The 22,563-nt window shown below is 33.3% G+C and overlaps 1 protein-coding gene across 2 annotated transcripts in view; it reads right to left on the bottom strand.

The window, feature by feature from the left end:
• LOC107730398 (glypican-6-like) overlaps nt 1-22,563 on the bottom strand; it is a 206,663-nt gene that overhangs the window by 98,196 nt on the left and 85,904 nt on the right. For both annotated transcript variants that reach the window (XM_016541239.1, XM_016541240.1), the window contains exon 3: nt 518-909. In XM_016541239.1, the coding sequence (XP_016396725.1) occupies nt 518-909 (392 nt within the window). The remainder of the gene's footprint in view (nt 1-517; nt 910-22,563) is intronic.

Raw genomic sequence — 22,563 nt, 5'->3', positions numbered from 1 at the left:
TCTTCTACACTGGAAGCTCCTGTCGTCAAGTCAAATTCCTTGTGTGTGTAAACATACTTGGTAATAAAGCTCTTCTGATTCTGATTCTGATTCTGATAAGTGCTAAAGTTAACATATTATAATATATTATACTATTATTAATATTATTAGTATAATTTATACTCATAATAATAAGAATTATTATTGTATGTGTAAATTTGTATATCAAGTATATAGTTTGAAAAATATTACATTCTAAATAAAAAAAAAATAAGTATTGTTTTTTTGTATTAATTTAATGGAATAATACTTTAATATAATACAATACATATTATACTTTAAATATTCTAATATAATACACTGAACTAGAAAAAAACACAGGAAAGCATATCTCTCTGCTTCACTGATGTTTTCTCCAAATCTCTTGCGCAGTATGGGGTCTAGTTCATCAACAGACGCTGAAGGCCACTGACCTGTCTAGACGTCCAGTGAAAGCTGAGCACGAGCAGGAAGACTCGTGTAAAAATAGATGCCTTACCTTTGCCACTCTGTTGGCCACTTCCCGACCCACCATGAGTCCTTGAACGAACGAGCGAGCCGCGATGAAGGCCTTGGTGACCTGAGCCTTGAGCTTGCGCGGCACATCTCCGAAGGGCTTTAACTGGTCGGTGTATTTGCTGATGCACTCCAGATAGTCGTCTGTGAAGGTGTACTGAGAGTTGAGCAGCTGGAACATGCGCTCCAGAAGTCTGGACCAGAAATCGTTCAGCACTTCCTCCAGGTTGACGTTTCCGCCGGTGTAGTAACGCTTGAGCTCGGAGAACAGATCCTCGAACATCTCCGAGTTGTGCGTGTACAGTTTGCCGTATGTGCGCACAAACATGTCGTTCAGTGACTTTTCCGAGTTGTCCAGCAACTCCAGAAAGAATTCTGAAATAGAGAGAAACACAAATAAAATTCATTATAGATGCATATATAAGATATATTTATATGTGACCCTGGACCACAAAACCAGTCATAAGGGTAAAATAGAGATGTATACATCGTCCGAAAGCTGAATAAATAAGCTTTCCATTGATGTATGGTTTGTTATGATAGGACAATATTTGGCCGAGATACAACTATTTGAAAATATGGAATCTGAGGGTGCAAAAAAAAAATTAAAAAAATTAAAAAAATCTAAATATTGAGAAAATCGCCTTTAAAGTTGTGCAAAGGAAGTTCTTAACAATGTGTATTACTAACTGTTATTGTTGTTTAATAAATTATTTACCATATTTTAAGTGTACAAATAAATAAAAATAAAGATTGCACAAACAAAACAGGAGGAAAAAAATCACTTATTATTATTAATATTTTTATTATTATTATTATTATTTAGTAACAATTTATTTTAATAATGAGTTTTTATTTATTTTATTTAGTTTTATTTTATTTTAGGATTTACCACATCTTAAGCGTAAAAATAAAAAAAAATTCTCAGTCCATGTATTAAATTACCAAACAAAAACGCAGCCTTCAGAAATGCTTGTTACGCCAGTGGGACTCTCCCAAGACCATTTTCTCACCTTGTTCTCAAATGGAGTGAATATCAAATTATGTGATGCAGACAGCAGCTTCTGAAATACTGCCAGTCGACCATATGGTACTCAAATTAACGTCTTGCTTTAACTTTATCAGCCTCAGGCGAAGATTTATGGAAGACACCGCCGGCAGCGTCTGCTCAGACGGATACAGACCGGCTTGTCTTTCAAGACTACATACTGCAGTTCAAGTGTTCACGACCCGAGGTGCTGATTCTTTTTAACAGACTCTTGCTGATTGTTTGTCCTCAAACGAAGGACATTTGGATTCGGAGAATGATTTTAATGTGACTTGTCATCTTTCATTTTCCATGAAATGCTTCTCACAACATTAAAGGAATAGTTCAAAGAAAAATGAAAATTATGTCATTTACCAATCCTGTATGACTTATGACTTGCTTTCTTCTCTAAAATCATCAAAGTGACAAAAAATATATATAAATAAATAAATAAATATATATATATATACTGAAAAAATATATATTCACTTAAAACAATAACTAAATAAATGAATAAATACTGACAAAATATTACTTCACAAATAAGCTGAAATGACCAAATAGTAGTAGACAGACAGACAGACAGACAAACAAACAAACAAACAAACAAACAAACAAACAAACAAATAAATAAATAAATAAATAAATAAATAAATAAATACATACTAAGAAAATACTTAGTTTTAAGTGAAATTGAATCACAAATTAGTGACAGAATAAATCAATAAATACTCACAAAAAAATATTGGCAAACTGTCTCTTTAAGTGAGAAATTTGAGCAATAGATTGAGGTACACCCGTACATTAAGAAGGAAGCTCTCCAAGCCTTTAAAGCATTTCTTTTTACTTTCAAATTGAAATTTTGCCATTTGCAAAGGCTAATTAATTGTATCCTTGGGTCATCTGGCTATATAATCAAACGTTTTATTAAAGTAGATTGATCTAGATGCTGCTTATATTGCCCCCTTTGAAAAACAGCCGACAAAATAATAGTAATTACTTTCTCATCACACTGATGGAGGCTGTTGATGATAAAACAACATATTATATATATGGATATTACATATGAATGTATAATGCTCAAAAAGGTACAAACTTTTGCTTACTAAATATTGCAGTTTAAAAGAGCTGACTTTATCATTTTTATTTATCTCATTATTTGTTTTATTTTTATATTATTATTATAATTTTTTATTTTCTATTATGCCCAACATGGCTGCATTTATTTGATTAAAAATACTGCAAAAGCAGTACATTTATGTAATTTTATTACAATTTAAAATAGCTGTTCTCCATGAGAATGTATGTTAAAATGCATTTATGTCTGTGATCAAAGCTGAATTTTCAGCATGACTCCAGTCTTGATTGAAATTTTGCCATTTGCAAAGGCTAATTAATTGTATCCTTGGGTCATCTGGCTATATAATCAAACGTTTTATTAAAGTAGATTGATCTAGATGCTGCTTATATTGCCCCCTTTGAAAAACAGCCGACAAAATAATAGTAATTACTTTCTCATCACACTGATGGAGGCTGTTGATGATAAAACAACATATTCATTACTCAGCGCCGGAAAAGCCGCTTTCCCCTTCAGATAATTACAATGGAGTAAATCATGCAAATATACATCTCACACAGCACTCCAACCTCAACCCCACACAACCTGCTCCTTCACAAGCGCTTGAGACAGAGAAGACTGAGATGTTTGTCCTGAAAATGAGTCAATAGGTGTCACAGGAAGAGTACAGGGTTATAAAATGCATGCAGATGGAAGATCAGAATTTGACGAGATCTTATTGATCTTGTGTTTGATGGCAGACTTTGGGATCTGAGCATAATCTGAGACATTAGTGAGATCTGCACCTTGGTCTTATCTTCAGCAGCAGCAGGAGACTTCAGAAAAAAGTCTAATTTTCTTCTCCATTTGGCAGATACTTTCTTTCAGGGTAAAAGTTTATTAATTGTGTTAAGTAGTATTTTTGGTCTAGGAATCAAACCCACACCCTTGGTGTTGCAAGTATATTCCTGCACAGTTGAGCTACATGAAGTTTGATTTCATTTAATCTCATTATACCAGTTAGAAACAATCAAAAGCTCCTGGAAATATCAATTTTTCTATAATAATTAGCATGTATGCTGACAAAACTTTTTGTGGAAACTGTGATACAGTTTATTTTTCAGGATTCTTTGATGAATAAAAAGTTCAAAAGAACAGCATTTACTTGAAACAGATCTTTTCATCTTAATCATCCAGCAGGTGACAACTGCACGTCTGATCACTTAAAGCAGCAGCTCTCCTCAACAAGACGCATGATTTGCACAATCATTCATGTCTGCAACACAAAGGCAAGCACTAATTGCACTGTTCCATTATTGTGGACGTCCTCGAGTGCATCCAAACACTTGTTTAATCAGTGCTGTTAAATCGTAATGAACACGGTGACACGAGAGGTTTGGACAGATGGCTTTCTCGCAGATAAAGACAGAAGCTACTGGCTGTTTGTATTTTACGAATGCGAAGAAAAGAGGGCATCTGAGGACCGGCTCGTATCAGCCCGCATCTGCTGCTTTCTAAAAACTTTCCATTTGGACTAATTGCTCAGCCTCTGTTGTCGTGTCTTTATGAAAACCTATCTCTTGTATCTTATCAGAGTCACATTAGAGCGGACGTATTCATCTTCAAATGGCTTTTTAAGAGCTCATTAGAGATAAGCAATGAGAGAGATATTAAACAGACGTGAAGGGCACACACACACACAAGATACAAGAGATAAGTTTTCATAAAGAGATGACAGCAGAGTCACATTAGAGCGGATGTATTCATCTTCAAATGGCTTTTTAAGAGCTCAATAGAGATAAGCAATGAGAGAGATATTAAACAGACGTGAAGGGTCGCGCACACACACACACACACACACGACAGATGCACACACAACACCATGTACTGTCTTCCTTGTATTTCTCGCTCTAAAAACACAGATTTGAATCCAGTGAAATACTGGGAATGGAAAATTTGTGTATTGACTATGTAAACAGTCAAACAACAAACCACTCACTATTTAGTTAAACTATAGTAAAGCTACTCTTTTCAGTAAGTTAAGTTACTAACCAAAAGTTGCTAACTACACTGAAGTGGTTTAAAGAAGCAATGCATAATTTAGAAATATATAATATTTATTCTATTTTGAAAGAAGTCTCTTCAGCTCATCAAGGCTGCATTTATTTGATTAAAAATACAGTAAAAACAGTAAAATTGTGAAATATTATAAACATTTTAAATAACTGTTTTCATATGAATATACTGTAAAATGTAAAACAAAAACAAATAGAAAAAAGAATATAGACCAGAAGAATCAAAAGAAACCAGACCATAAGAATCAAAATGCATCAGTGAATCATTATTTTGATTATGTAACTACACTGAAGTGGTTTAAAGAAGCAATGCATAATTTAGAAATATATAATATTTATTCTATTTTGAAAGAAGTCTCTTCAGCTCATCAAGGCTGCATTTATTTGATTAAAAATACAGTAAAAACAGTAAAATTGTGAAATATTATAAACATTTTAAATAACTGTTTTCATATGAATATACTGTAAAATGTAAAACAAAAACAAATAGAAAAAAGAAGAATATAGACCAGAAGAATCAAAAGAAACCAGACCATAAGAATCAAAATGCATCAGTGAATCATTATTTTGATTCTGTTCATTTAAATGAACTATTTGCATGAACTGATTCACTAGAATAAATGGGTCTTTCCAGGGAAAAGACCTACAAGAAGAACAAATAAATGTAAATAAAGTCAAATATATGCTGAATCAAAAACGCAACACATTTGACATGTCGCGATTCTTGCTTTTGACATAGTTTCAGATTTAATAAACCACACAGCTATCATCTCAGAAATAATAGGTGGAACATTTGCATTTTTAATCCATTCATGCGCAAAACTGTCCAATCAAATAATGAGTAAAGAACAAAACAATAGAAAGTGTGATTTAGAGTATGTGTGATACAGTCATTACAGTAATTAATGCATACATCAAATCCACACACTGTGCACAGCCTACATAAACAGCAAGAGTAGCATGTATGCTATTGAAAACACAGACAAACTCTACGCATACAATGCCAAAGAAATCACGTATTGTAAGCATACGTCCTGTTGTCATTACAACCGCGAGTCCCCAGTTTCTCAGTCTAGTTTCACTGCAGTCGATTGACCCATGATTACCCCTTCATTTATTTAAGTAATAATAGGCCCCGAGCGCTGCTGTGTGCCACAGACGCTGCTTTATTCTTATAAAAGGAGTCAAGGACGAGTCCAGATCGAGATGAAGTCACAGTTAAAAGTAATTGTTCTAAGAGACACTCGGTCACCATGTTCGTAATGTACTGGGCCAGAATGACTGCGGCAGACACATACGCTGTATAACACATACATTTTTGCAAATTTAGTAGATTTTGACAACAATTTAATTGCAAAAGTTTGTCTTCCTCAGTCAAGTTCACTGTTATTTTAGTATCATTGAGATACTATTATAGGTTTTATTAATATTTTCAATAATTTTTTTCTGATTTTCATTTCATTTGCAGTTACATAGAGTTTAATATATATATATATATACAGTGTTGGGGGTAACGCATTACAAGTAACGCGAGTTACGTAATCAGATTACTTTTTTCAAGTAACTAGTAAAGTAACGCATTACTTTTTAATTTACAAGAGAATATCTGAGTTACTTTTTCAAATAAGTAACGCAAGTTACAATATAAATTTACAAATATAAAAACCGCAATTATATATACATATATACACACACAATGTTTTTTTTTTTTATATATATATATATATATATTATTTTACTTCAGTTAAGGTTTATTTTATTTGTTTATTTTTTATGTTTTTTATTAATTAACTAAGTAGTTACTTTTTTATGGAGTAACGAAATATTGTAATGCATTACTTTTAAAAGTACCTTTCCCCAACACTGTATATATATATATACAAATGAACTGAACTGAAAACATCATTGTATATTTAAACTCATTGTATATTTTTATATTATACATATTGTAATTTTTATAGTAGAGTTTTTAATTTCTTCTTCAGTTTTAGTTTTAGTTATTTTATTACATCAAGGGAAACATTTCAGTCGAAATATTTTAAATTAAATTTATTTTTAGTGAAAATTTTAGCAGTTTTGTTGGGTGTTTTTGGACATATAAATTTGATAAAAAAATATAAAAATAAAAATGATATTATATACTGTATATACACATGCACACGTGTTTTTAATATTTTATTTTACTTCAGTTAACATTTAATTTATTTGAATAACTTTTTTTCTAAATGTTATTTTTAGTGAACATTTTAGCAGTTTTGGGGTGTTTTTGTCATTTTTCATAGCTAAAAAAATAAAATATAAATTTTAATTTTATAAAAAAATATATACACACACAATGTTTTTTTTTTTTATATATATATATATATATATTATTTTACTTCAGTTAAGGTTTATTTTATTTGTTTATTTTTTATGTTTTTTATTAATTAACTAAGTTTTAGTTTTAGTTTTAGTTAACCATAGTAACCCTGGTCTAGCTCCAACAGTTGTGCTGAAAAATGATGCACAGTAAAATATGCCATTATAATTAATATATGTCCCATCATTCAGCAGGTTTTTATTTATTCAGCCACTCCCTGTACAGGAATGAAAAGCAGTTAATATTTTAATGCATTTTACTCAAATGACCTACATCCTTGAGGGGAAAATAATGAATGATGGTAGCAAGCTGAATTATGCATCTGCTACATATTCAGATTTACTTTATGTTGTGTATATTATAATCATTCCTGGTCTCTTTTCTCTTGGCCATGAACAATTCCCTTCCATGAAAAATGCAGACGAAATGAATGACTGAATTATGAAAATGCTCTCAGCTGAAACAAAAACTCACAGGCACCAAGTCAAAGCACACACCGGCCATGCTGAAACTTTCATGAGGCCTCTTCACAGCCTCGATGATCTGATCCACTCAACGACGTGTTGGCTGCAACATTAGCAGCCCTGAGGCCACCTCAAACATCTCCAGATGATAAAGGTCGAGGTACCAAGACGTGCCACGGCTTTATTACAGAGAGAAGCATTCAAAGACACATGTAGGACATTCCTACTGGATCTCTCTGACTTCTGACCATAAAAGCATTAACTGATGCTCAAAAGATGATGTTAAACTTATTGTTATCCTAGCAGATATAACAAAGATTTCTCCTAGCTGCTAAACTGCAGAGCAATGCCATGCCAGCATTTGTTTAGCAGGTGAACGATTATCAACAGAGAGGATAATTTACTGTGTTTTACACACCTGTCTCATAATCTCCCCCTCTAACAATCAGACAGAAATGACTTAAAGAGCTATCCAGTGTCTCTGTTGTTTCTGCCGCCTCGTGCCTATGGCTCAATCACAGTCATGCTGATATAGAGTGACATCACATGGCTACCCATGTGATACTGCTCATGTTTTACATAATATTTATACAATTATAGGTAATTGTATACAAAATAAATAGATAACAACAACAAAAACAATAATAATGCTGTCAAATCTATTAATTGTGATTAATCACATCCAAAACAAAAAAATTGTGTTTACATAATACAGCATATGTGTGTGTGATGTGTGTGCGTTTATTTATGATTTATATTATACATAAATATAAATATGTATTACATATATTTCTTAAATATTTACATATATATATGCACAGTAAATATACACACATATAGTATGTAAACACAAACTTTTATTTTGGAAGCGATTCATCAATTTGAAAGCACTAACAAATAATAATAATAATAATAATAATAATAACAACAACTATAATAATAATAATAATAATAATAATAATAATAATAATAATAATAATAATAATAATAATAATAATAATAATAATAATAATAATAATAATAATAATAATAATAATAATAATAATAATAATAATAATAAATAATACATGTGTGTATATTTAATAATAATAATAATAATAATAATAATAATAATAATAATAATATAACTTTTTTATTTTTAATCATCATTTTTAATTTAATTAATTAATTTTTATTTTCTTTCTTTCTTTCTTTCTTTCTTTCTTTATTAAAAGTCTTCACTTTAATCTCATTACTGTCTAGAAGAAACAAAAGAGACATGGAAGAGATCCCATTTGTGATTTTTTTTTTCCTTATGGGTTGTATATTATGACAATAAATGGGTACCATAGTATATATCAAAATACCTTGAAATTACCATCAGATACCCTCATTGAGCCATGGTACTGTGATTTTACGCTGTTTGCAAGACTTTATAGGCCAGAAAGCATTGTCAATGTTGCTACAGGCTCTTCTATACGGGTAAGCACTAGTTTTTGTTGGCATAACCAGCTAAACTTACCTGGTGAAGGTGACTGAGCAAGGAATCTAACTAGTTAAGCAGACCAAGGTTTTCTGATGTCTAACCATTCAGCAGGGGTAAAGTAAGCATTATTCTTCTCTCATTACTTCCAGTCAGAATATTGTATGCTAATAATTGCTCCTGATATACGTTTCACCATGTTTTAGTTATCGCCACATTTCAACCGTCAGCTTATAATGTTCACGAAGCTTAAACAACAGAGAGCTGATGTGATTGCATGTGACATGAAGGTAATGGCCTTTCAAATTATTTTCCCCACTCTCAATTAGCCTGTGTGAGGCTCGATTAATTATGCTCAGCGAGGCCGCTTACCTACGTCTATAGTTTCAGCATTTTCTCATACTCAATGCTGTGACCCACACAGACGGTTCACACAACCCTGTGCTGCTTAAACAGCTGAGAAATAGCCTTTATAGACTGAAATGGCTCTTTTCTGACATAATTCAGTGACCCACAGTGGGCAAAGCAGTGGAGTTTTGTGACCGGTTTAATTGGAGGTAGAGCTGCATTTCATTCAACTTAGAAAGTTGGCATTTACAACTTCCTGTTTGGAAATATTAGCTCTCAAATTAAAAACTGTGCCAATGGTGCAGATTTTTGAACATCAGTGACATTATATTCTATTATAAATAAAACACACACACACACACACACACACACACATTCATTGTGTGTGTCATTTTCTTATAATATGCATTTCTATATGCATTAATTATGCACATCCCATGCTGATATTGGGTGAATATCTCATTGTTGGAAAGACCTCAGATTCAAGTACCAGAACAAATTTGAATTTCAAATTTTAATTGAAACCATGGAATTCATGGTGGTAAGTTCCATTTAGATAGATAGATAGATAGATAGATAGAAATAATATTATCTATTATTGTTGTTGCTGTTGTTGCTTAATTTAATTATTATTATTATTATTATTATTATTATTAATTTATTCAATATTTATTATAATATATACCTATTTATTTTGTTAAAAAATACTTATAATTGCCTGAATAGAATAGAATAGAATAGAATAGCAACCACTGTAAAACCATGGTATTCTTTGATTTTCCATGTAAATACCAGAGCATGTTTCCATATCCCTTATATAGAAAAAGTAGTAGTGTATTTCAAAACGCCAAGGAATTACTATCAACAGTTACCAAAGAGTCTAATTCTACACAGAGCTGAATGCATTAGATTAGAACGTGTGGCTTCACACGGCAGAGGAAAATTCATCTCACTCCAGCTGTCTATGTATAATTCATCACTGGGATGCCCTGCGATTCGCGCTCCACTTTAAACCACAACTAACCCTGTGGCGCTGCTCGCTGTAATAACCTCATAAAACGTCTTTGTTCATCTCCCAGTGTCTGTGGGCAGTAAAATCGGATGGAGGTCGCCGGGACTGCGGCTGCTGAAGGACGACGCTGTGGTTATCGATCCACACATCAGAAACAGTCACCTATTAAGAGTGATTGACGGTCAAAAGGCTTGTTGCTCTTAATGGGAAAGCCCTCGAAACAAACACGAGTCGAGGATTTCAGCCGACATGAATGCAAACATCCGTCAGAGCTCTTGAGATTAGCCAGGTGTCTTCTGTGTGCCACTTTTATAGGCTTATTTATGCATTTGTTGGGTTCTTTTCCTCACTGAAAGGATTCTCTCTCATGCAATTTTTATCTGAAAACCTGTTTTTTAATATTTGGCTTGAAAATGGCCCATCCAACAGAGGTTTGTTTTCAAGCTGTCTGAAGTCAATGAGAATCAATGGTTAGACTTCAGCTCTGAAATATCATGATGTAGACGTCGCTACAGTGTTGCCCCATTTAACGTTCTCTACCTCCAGCAATTATTAAAAGGGCCAGAAATACATTTTAGAGCTGAAATGTGCCAAAAATACACTGAGAATGAATTCTTGAGTTAACATTGTTACTAAATAATTTGACAATACCAATGTACAAGTGACAAAGCATCAATATTTTAAGTATTTAGACACTTACATCACAATTAAAATGTCTGAATACCATTGCATTATATACATGTGTGTGTGTGTGTGTGTGTGTGTGTGTGTGTGAAACTAAGCAGCAGAAATACACTATTATTCAAAAGTCTGAGGTCAGTAAGATTAATAATAATATTTTTATTCAGCAAGGATGCATTAAATTGATGAAAAGTGACAGTAAAGACATTTATAGTGTCATATAAGATTTATATTTCAAATAAATGCTGCTCTTTTAAACTTTCTATGCATTAAAGAATCCTATACAATGATATAGCGCATCTCACTGCAGGACATTGCTGTCACTGCTTAACAATTTCACGTACATGAATATTGCCTACCAGTTTAGGACTTGTTCTAAGAAACATCAGAACTGCAGTAGTTCTCAAGACTTTGCTGTGAGTGTTTATCTCATGCAGAGCTGTGAACTCAAACTCATGCTGCTTCATAATATGAACCTCAGGGAGACAATTCAGATGGTGTGAAAAGTGTCAACATTACATTTATCATAGTGTGATTATCCATATCAATTACTGATGAGGGTATGGAGCCACTAACAGAAGTGTTTTTTTACTGTAAATAAAGCTTCATGATTTCCTGCTTCTCTCCTGTCATTCCAGCATGTGATTGGCTTGTGCATCGCCATAGCAAGAGCTGAGAACTTTGGACTGGTCTTAAGCAAACTACCCACATTAATCACGCCTTGAGTTATTTAATAAACATGCAAATGTGCAAGGAAACATATTAGCAGATGACAGAAACCGCAGTAGGCAGGAGAAGAAACATATAGATTATTGGAGTATGTTTCACAAGAAAATAATATTTCAGTTTTTCTGTCATAATTTCAATGCGTGACTTGCTGTTTCTTAATTATATGTGCATTTCTGAGTGAAAATTGTTTCTACACCTAATTTATCTAAGTTCATTATTTATAGCATTATGGAGTATTTTCAGAAGTACTTTATCTGAAAACCATTAAATGCCTTTAAAACAAAAAAAACAATGATAGCAGATTTTTGCATTGTTAAAAAAAAATCTATTGAAATACGAATAGGCTAATAATGGCATAATTAAATTACTCATAATATGTGGAAAAGTGAAAACTCCTGATCAACATCTTGTAGTTGAATTAATTATCTCTACAGTAATAACCAGACTGTCTTTATCATCTCACTAGAAATATTAAATTATAATACTTCACCTTACCACATCACCGTGGGCTAAATTACTTTTTCATACATTTGCTCCTTCAAAAAGTCCAATAAGCTTTATGCTGCCAGAAAACATAATCCACAAACCTGGAATGATGTTCATTTCCGTAAAATTTGATTATGCGAGAATAATGCCGCTCGAACAGATTTATTTCAATAGTTTGCGTCACCTTCTCCTCCTTGATTGCTTCTCTTCGCCAGATTTACTCGCTTTTTAAACCCATTTAGACCATTTCCAATGACTTTTCTCCATTTCACCTATCAGTGCGAGATACGGTGAAATTAGGCCCGAGTCCATTCAGCTATAATTAGGATGAATAATTAATATGAATGTTGAGGGTGACCTTTCTATGGTTCAGCCAGTAATACTGTAACATGAAAAATATCATTTAAACACTAAAGACTGCCTTTCTCACCTTGTCTTGTAATAATCTGTGCCAAGCAAGCGTACAGGTGATCACTTTTTATACCTTCTCATTTCTGGAGACTCTGTTAAAATATTAAATTAAGAGGAAACTTTGAAAGGATCTCAGCTGAGCGAGTTGGCAGCCATTTCAATGTTTTCTCTGCACGCGGTCACTTCACAAGTTTTGTGGATGTGCGACTTCTAAAATGATTTCTAAGGGCACTAGAAGGTCGTTGATTTTGCATGCTAAATTGAAGATGATTGTTCATTAAATGCAGCTAATTTCTGCACATAGTAATAATTAGTGGTGCTTTCTAAGGTGATAATTGCTATACTATTGCTCAGAACTGAGCAAATGACACCTCAAATCATGTGGTATATTAAGTGAAGGTGTTAAAGGTCCCCTGAAATGCTTAGAAACACGCAGCGTTACTCTATGTGTTGACGTCATTTGAACTGAAAGAGGAAGACAGGGCGGGACATATCAAGCTATTTTATAGTGTAGGGGGCGGGCGCTTCGGATTCTAGAGAGCATTTGATTGGACAGAAAGTTTCATGAGAAGCTGAAGTACGATGTGACGTCAAAAAAATCGTTGAGCCGTTTTGGCGGAAGTGACGAACTGCAAGCTTTGAATGCTTATATCTTCTAAATGTGAATGTTGTCACTGTTTTGGAGCACACTGCCTTATAGATAACCTTAACACTAACATATTGATACTAACACCCAAAAAACTTTAATTTTGATTTCATGGGGACTTTAACGTTAGTAGGCAAACAGAAATGATGGAAAACTGCCATTGACTTACACTGAATAGGAACCTGACTCACGTCTAATAATCAGAAAATCATAGAGTTTTGGACTAGAAACCACTTACAACCACTTAGCATCAAACCCACTGAGATTCACTTTAGAAAATGTCAAATCTAGTTAAACGTTCTTGGAAACTTGAAAACAGTAAATTCAAAACAGTAAAAAAAATTATGAATGAATGAATGATGAACGAATGAAAAAAAAGAGGCAAAAAATAGCGATACACATAATTCTGTACAAAACATTTACCATACATTTGTATACACAATGTGTGCATCAATTACATTTGGACTACTGAATGTTTTCTGGCAGATAAATCCATAAATAAATGCATAAATAAATACATGCATAACTAAGTAAATGCATAAATAATTGCAAAAAAATAAATGCATAAATAAGAAAATGTGTAAATATTTGCACATATAAAGGTATAAATGTATAAATAAATAAGTACACAAAAAATAAAATGCGTAAATAATTGCATGCATAAATAAATATATGAATAATAAATAAATAAATAAATAATGCATCATGACTTTCATCATCGTTTCCAAGTTGCGACTGAATGATAATGATATATGCATACTGATTCTGTACTCTGAGTTTTGCTACACAAACTGTGCCCATGAAAGCTGATATTGGGTTGTAGTTTTCAAGATCTAACAACGTGAATATGACTCTAAACCTCATCACAACACTTCCCCAGTACGTCAAAATCATGCTTTTTTAAACATCACAAAGAATGAAATCTGCAAGGCTAAATCTGCAAAAGCCGCCTAACAACAGAACAACTGAACATATCAAAGATGCACATATAAAACCAAGTGTCTGATATCACAGTCCTCAAAATAGCAATCCAAAGTGTAATAAACAGACTGTGGCATCAGATTCAGCATCTCAGATGGAGAGATCGAGGACGTGTAGGAGAGACGGGGTGGGTGAGAGAAAGCAGCAGCTTGTGTTGTGATCGGCAGAGACAAACTGAGCTGCTGACAGTCGCCGGCTGTATTTAGGCCTCCCGCAAACAGCCTCAATTCACTCTAATTAAATTAGTGTGACACCCGATATGTGGCTCATTATGTAGTCTTTTTCCTCATGGGCGTCAGCGCGTGTGCGTAGGCACAGATATGATGAGATTCGGTCCCACAGCATCTAGTACACCAATATCACATAATGCTGTATGTTATTGTGTGCTACTGATCTTTGCGCTTTTAGCTTTGGGCTCCGATGTGCTTTTTGAACCTAACGTAAATGAGGAATGCCAGAAAAAGACAATCCAGACAAGTCAATCAAACAAAAAAGTTTGTCATTGCATGCTGCATGCGATAGTCTGATCAGTGTATTTCCATTCATGAACAAATTAGTGCTGTCAAACGATTAATCGCGATTAATCCAAAATAAAAGCTTTTGTTCTAATAATATATGTGTGTGTGCTGTGTATATTTATTATGTATATATAAATACACACATACATATTTTGAAAATATTTACATGTAAATATTTATATTCATATAATTTATATTGTATATAAATATTTGTAATATATAAACATAATTTTTTTCTTAAATATATACATGCATGTGTGTGTATTTATATATATACATAATAAATATAAACAGTACACTCGTATATGTTATGTAAACAAATGGTTTTTTTTGTGTGGATGCGATTAATCGCGATTAATCGTTTGACAGCACTAGAACACATTCATTTTTAAGCAGGTTTTTCTTAGTAATTCAAAAACAAATTGTGTAATCCAATTCACAAATGACTCTTTGAACTTTGTTCTTATTAGTGAATCAGAAACATATCAGTGGAGTCCGATTCACAAAACAAATGACTCAGAGAATCAAATTCAGAGAGTGGAGCCCGATTTATGAACAAATGATTATTTTAAAAAGACTCAACAGCTCATATGACTCTGATGGATCCTTCACAGAACTTACTGAATCAACAACAAGTTTTCATTACCTTTGATCAGTGTTATGGTTAACTATTAAAAATAATTTTCAGTAACTGAAATAAGGCAGAAAAATTTGAAAAATAAAATAATATTTATTTATTTAAGCAATATTTCTCATTTTCAATAATATGGGTTTAATTTGAAGTACAAAAATGACTAAAAATAAAACTGAAATGAAAATAGCTTAAATTGAACTAGAAATATTTTACATAAAAGCCAAAATAAACAAAAACAAAAACTAATAAAAAGTACTAAAGACTAAAATGTAATCTTAAATTAAAACAAAAACATTAAAAAATAATACTAATAAATACTACAATAGAATATAAAAATGTTCAAATAACACTGCTTTCAATGATAGAACATTTTATTAAAATACATAAAAAACAGATAAACAAGGTGAAATCATTTGTAATTGAATCAAATCAAACCCAAAAATCTGTATCAAAAAATCTATGCCCAGCCCTGCTGATTAAGCTAATTAAAAATACTCAGATCCGAGTGTTTTTGTCAGGTAGACAAAAATTGCTAAACAATGATACAAAAAAGGGTAGGATGGAAACAGCTTCTACGAAACAAGTTTCCAGAAAGTTTTCCATTCTCTTGGCAGTGGCCATTTCAAAGAAGCAATTGGAAATACCCAGAAGCCCCATGCCTCAGTGAAAGTGTGACTCCCTGCTCACTAATTGCTCGCTGGAATGGTGCGATATCACTTACAGACTCATTAGGAGTAAAGACACAATCTGCTGGAGGTTGCCAAAGTGTTAAGATTGGGTTTTGTTGTTGTTGTTGTTTGTGCGCAACCAGTGATTCATTACCTGAAGAAGAGATGACAACTGTGTGTATTCAACGCTTGCCAATTATGCAGATCTCGTTCCTCTTGTTGCAGATGCCATTGCGTACAGATATAAGAGCAGGACGGGAGGTCTTTGGGGACAGAGTTTGTTATTTATCCCACACTCTGAATAGATGTTTACGACACGTTGAAAACGAATCCCTTAATGACCAAAAGCCGTGTGGCACAATATGCAGAAGAATCCAGTGAGTTTTGAATCAGGGTTTGCCTGTCATACAAACACCGACATGCACACGAAAAAAGCAAGATGCACAAATCTCATTTGCATTTGCGTGCATTCAGATACGGTGCACTGTGGCAGGTCTGACATCAGTGACGAGATGCACAAGAAGCAATGACGTCATTGACGCAAACCTGGCCTGACATGTCTTGAGGAGTTATATTTGGATGCATGTGAATGCACTGGACTGAGGGTAAAAGATGACAAAGGTAAAAAGAAAAGATGACAAAATTTTCAGTTTGGGGTTAACTATTAATTTAACAAGTAACCAGGCTGATATAACAATTGCTTCTGAGCAAGAACTAGTCACTGGATTCAACAGTTAAATTAAGTTCAATGCAAGAAAATATGATTTCCTTAAGCAAATCTCTATTCTACAGTAGTCTGCTACTGGATTTATATGCAATTTAAGATTTCAAGGAAAGGTTCAACCAAAAATTTACATTTGCTGAAAATGTACTCACCCTTAGACCACCTGAGATGAGTTTGTTTCTTCATCAGATTTGGAGAAATGTAGAATTTCATCACTTGCTCACCAATGGATCATCTGAAGTGAATGGGTGCCGTCAGAATGAGCGTCCAAACAGCTGATAAAAACATCACAATAATCCACACCACTCCAGTCCATCAGTTAATGTCTTATGAAGTGAAAAGCTGCGTGTTTGTAAGAAACAAATCCAACATTATGATTTTTTTTAACTTCAAACCGTTGTTTCCGGCTAAAATACGAGTCCATAATCTGTAATATAGCTTTCTCCAGTCAAAAGTTTGTATCATCTGAATCAGGAGAGAAATCTGCACAAATCAAGCACTGTTTACAAGAGCAAACAGTCCAAAACCTCTCTCAAATATACATTATAGACATTAATTGCTGGACTGGAGTGGGGTGGATTACTTGTGGATTATTGTGATGTTTTTATCAGCTGTTTGGACTCTCATTCTGACGGCACCCATTCACTGCAGAGGATCCATTGCTGAGCAAGTGATGCAATGCTACATTTCTCCAAATCTGATGAAGAAACAAACTCATCATCATCTTGGATGGCCTAAGAGTGAGGGCATTTTTAGCAAACTGGTGAACTATTCCTTTAAACATGCAACAGCAAAAATGGTAGCATGCAGGTCATGGACATCTGTCATTGAAATGAAAGGGAAAGCTACTCGAGGTAATATAGGCCCTTTTATGCTTACAGTAAAAAAAAGTCTGGCTACGCAAGTCTAGCATGGAAGCAAAAACAAAACTGCAATTTGTTCAATCTTAATAGTGCTGAAAATATGCATCTTGTGAAGCCTGAGCATTGTCAAACCCACCAAGATGTCATTCATAACAATATTTCACAATGTCTGGACTTTAAAAAAAGTTGTTAAAGAATGCAGCCTGCCGCTCGGCTGATGATAATAAATGGGGCGGCAGTGTTAGTGTCAGCGAAATGACCGATGGCCGGCTACTGGTCCTTGCTTCAGTTTTGGTGAGTGATGATTGATGAGTTTCTGCATTGTAATCAGACTGCAGACATCTGCATCATCCTCCGCTCCTTACAGCATGAACAAAAAATGCAAGGATGTGCAGATGTGACGCATTACTGCTGTGTTTAATGGAGATTTATGGGGCAAAATGGGCAAACCAGAGAGACCCCTGGAAAGCGATGCACAGGGATAAATTTTGATTAAATGACAATGGAACAACACATATATGAGATGTACCAATTAATTGTATAAAGCCATTAAAAAATATTAACATAAACACACCTACAGTACACACTACATCAGTGACATAGGACATTAAAATTTAAATGAAATTCAATTTTAAAAAGAATAAAATACAGATTAAAAATATATAATAAAATAAAAAAAAATAAAAAAATAAATTGCTATATTTATATGATATGCATAATATTTAATTTTAAGTAAATAGGGACCAATAGGGACAACTTCGTTTTTAAATTAAAATAGATAAAAGTAAAATAATAAATTGCTATATCAATATAATATCAAGGGTTAGGGTTAGGGTTTCTATCATAGATAAAACATAATAAAATAAAAACAAAATAAAAATTATAAATCGCTATATTTATATTAGGTAATAAAATAAAATAATAAAATAAAATAAAAATTGCTTTATCAATATGATGTCAAAAACGTCATTTTAGGCAGACAGACAGACAGACAGACAGACATATAGACAGACAGACAGACATATAGACAGACAGACAGACAGACATATAGACAGACAGACAGACAGACAGACATATAGACAGACAGACATATAGACAGACAGACATATAGACAGACAGACAGACAGACATATAGACAGACAGACAGACAGACAGACAGACAGACAGATAGATAGATAGATAGATAGATAGATAGAAAAAGTATTACAAAAGAAATGTACTTTTAAAAAAGTTAGCAGCACATTTCTACGATGTTCCTGTTATCCTGTCCATCATGATGCTAGTTGTGGCTCCAGAGAAAGTTTCAGCAGCAGGACGGATGCTTCCCACTACACGACTGCAGTAGCCGCATGCTCGCATCACGACACCAGGCTTCTCCATATTCATTAGAGAGGCAGGCAGCCTCTGACACAGCGGCCGCAGCTTTGATCCATCTCGAGCAGCGCTCTCAGACGACAGCGCAATTAAGACACGATGACGTACACAACACTCAACAACCCAGCATCCATTCCTGCCTCCCTGCCTGTAAAACAAGCCTCACTGAAGCTGACAGTCACCCAATGAAACCACTCCCTCTTTATAGTGATATAGGAGACAATTTAGCAGAGCTCCATCCATCACACCACGACAACTCATTCATTTGGCGGCGCAACGTATATATACAGTATATTCCTCCAATAACGCCACTGAATCTCACCGAATACTGCTGATGTTTTATGCATACAACTGACAAATCAGATTACGTGGAAGACTGCTTGAGAATGAGGACTAACCAACACAAAGAGGTCAGATTTAAAACAAAAGCAAGCATCTTTCTTTGGAAATCACAGACTTTTCAGTATTTGAACTAGATGGATAATTCACATTTGAAAAACAATGCACTTTTTATACTTTTTTCCCCCCATTTAATTTAATGACACACTGGGAGATTTGACAACACATAACAACACTTACTTTGCACCAAAAAAAAAAAGTGCAAAAATCTTTTGAAACATTAAAACAAGTCATTTTAATGTTCAGTGTTTGTCTAGACAAACGTTTAAATTGACTACTTAAAAGTTACAATTCATTTGAATTTTATTATAATATAATAAAAAGAAATAGAGAAAGAAATTATAAGTCCTCATATTCAGCAAATTAGCCAATCAGCATCAAGGGCCAAAACAGTCCAAACAAACAAATAAATAAAATGCAATGACAAGAAAATGGTTACACTATTTTTATCATTTTATTTTTATGCAATTTTGTTAATAAACTGCATTGTGCAATCTCAAGCTAAATTTAATCAAATATTTTAAATAACATCTTTTAAAATCTGTTTGTAAAATTCAAATTAATTTAATTATATGTCATCATATTCAAATTTGCATTGCAAGTCTGTGCTCCAATCAACATGTAGGGCTGAAACTGTCATTTTTTATGAATAAATAAGTCAAAAAATATATATAATAATAAAAAAATATATGTATATTTGTATATACTGTATATATAGCTTGAAATGAGATGCAATTTTTTAACACAATAGCATATCATTTTTTATTTATACATGTACACTAAAACATATTCATGTGAAGCCTAAAATCAATTATTTGGTTAAATGGACTGATACCAGAGACTTCCTTTGTGATAGTGGGTTGGTCAAGAGCACTTAAAAACAGTCAAGTGAGTATCTTCTGCATCATTCACAGCAAAAAATGGCTTATCTTACTTAGTATTTTTGTCTTGTTTCTAGTCAAAATATCTAAAAATTCTTAAATCAAGATACTTTTACTAGATAAGCCAAGTGACTTAAGATATTTAGTCTTGTTTCCAGGGGAAAAAAACTAAATTAAGTGCATTTTGCTTAAAACAAGTACAATTATCTGCCAGTGGGGTAAGTAAAATATTCTTAAAACAAGAGTATTCTACTTACCCCACTGGCAGATAATTTTACTTGTTTTAATTAGTAAAAGTATCTTGATGTAAGAATTTTTTGATATTTTGACTAGAAACAAGACACAAATACTAAGTAAGATTAGCCATTTTTTTGCAGTGTTTGACCTCTAAGCATGAGCTCTTGAGAGCACCACAGGATGTAAACGTGATCTGGACGTGACGGGGAGGTCCTGACGCGGCGCGGCGGGACGCTCAGGTCTGGCCAGAGTTGGCCGTGTGGAACCAGACAGTCTGCCTGGCCAAACTCCCAATCCCAAGTCAACGCCCCAGATGCACTAATTAAAAGACTCCTCGCTGATGCAGCCATTCGGCTTTATGGCCACTGCCAAGTTGGATGATGTTCCAATACCCAGTGGAGCACATGAGACGGGAATTGAGTTCCCATGAGCTGATGGCCTGATGAGCTGCAAACTATTACTGGGTGAGCATACTTTGATAAACATATGGGTAATATGGAGTACAACTTTAATTAGTGAGTAAAGACTCCCGATTTTTGATTTGGTCTTTTTTTTATGTCTTCCAGTAAAAATATCTAAAAATCTTTTCAATGTTGTTGAATTTTTCCTGAGAAACAACATTGACTGTATTTGGAACATCAGTGTGTTTTGTTTTACTGAGTCTCCAGCAGATATATGCAATTGTTTTGTTTTTTTAAAGTTAATTATACACTACCATTCAAACGCTTGGGTTTAGTAAGATTTATATTTAAAAAAATAATAATACAATTATTTACATTAGCAAGTATATGCATTAAACGTATGAAAAGTGACAGCAAAGTCATTTACAATTTACAAAATATTTATATTTCAAATAAACAATTTTTTCTATTCAATTTCAATTTCCATTTCTATTCAAAGAATCTTGGAAGAAGAAATATATTGGAATATATTGGATAAATTGTAATCTTGGCTTTTTTAAAAAAAAAAAAAATCACGTGGATCAAGCAACACTGAAGACTGGAGTAATGATGATGAAAATCCAGCTTTGATCACAACAATAAATTACATTTTAAATATATTCAGATGGGAAATGGTTATTTTAAATTGGAATAATATTTCACAACATTACTGTTTTACTGTATTTTTAATTAAATAAATGCAGCCTTGGTGAGTATAAAAGATCTCTCTCTCTCAAAATAATCTTTTTTTTCAGTTCACAAATGTTTTGCAAGTGTACACTTTCTGTTTTAAATACAAACTTTAAAAGTATGTATTATTGCTTCAAGTAAATTAGTGTTGCATTTAGATACCATTACGTGAAGTAAAAAAAAAAAAAATGCTAAGAATTTTTTTCCCTCTCCTCCAGTTTGGGTTGACACAGAAATTACACATTTCACCTTTACAAACAACATCTATTAAAAGAAAAAAAAAAAGCAGACACACATGGACAGCATTTTGGTGCACCGTATTTGAAAACTAGGAGTATCCAGCGATGCCTAAGCATGTTTCCAGGCTCTACACTATTACAATCTCTACCTAAAGGACCAGAATATCCATTTACAAGTCCTGAACGGCCATCAATTAAACGTGGAAATACACCCGCAGGCCTCTGAAGCTTCAAATGAGTCCAGAATGATGCCAGAAATCTATGCATTTTGCTGTTGTCTTGGCTTTCCTAATAAAAATCCCATTCAGTCACATCAATTATGAAGACAGACATTTATTAATGAAAGCTTCAGATAAATATTTCAATGGGGAATCTCATTTTAAATGTCGTGTGCTCGATCACAAGGGAAAGGAGCCGGCAGCGCTTTGTGTTAATGATTTACAGACATGCTCTCTTCGACTCTTGTGTTATATTCAATCTGAGCGCTGAATGTCATGCTAGTGTGCATTAAGGTATCATGACCTTTAACGGATCTAAAACAGGAGGCTTGTACGCTTGTTCCATGATTTACTCCAACATAATAGGATATTTGAGGACATATATATATATATATATATATGTGTG

This window comes from Sinocyclocheilus rhinocerous, unplaced genomic scaffold (assembly GCF_001515625.1).
Source record: "Sinocyclocheilus rhinocerous isolate Xijiao unplaced genomic scaffold, SAMN03320098_v1.1 scaffold548, whole genome shotgun sequence".
NCBI lineage: Eukaryota > Metazoa > Chordata > Actinopteri > Cypriniformes > Cyprinidae > Sinocyclocheilus > Sinocyclocheilus rhinocerous.
Note: the sequence above shows the minus strand (reverse complement) of the source record. Positions and strands in the feature narration are given on the sequence as shown.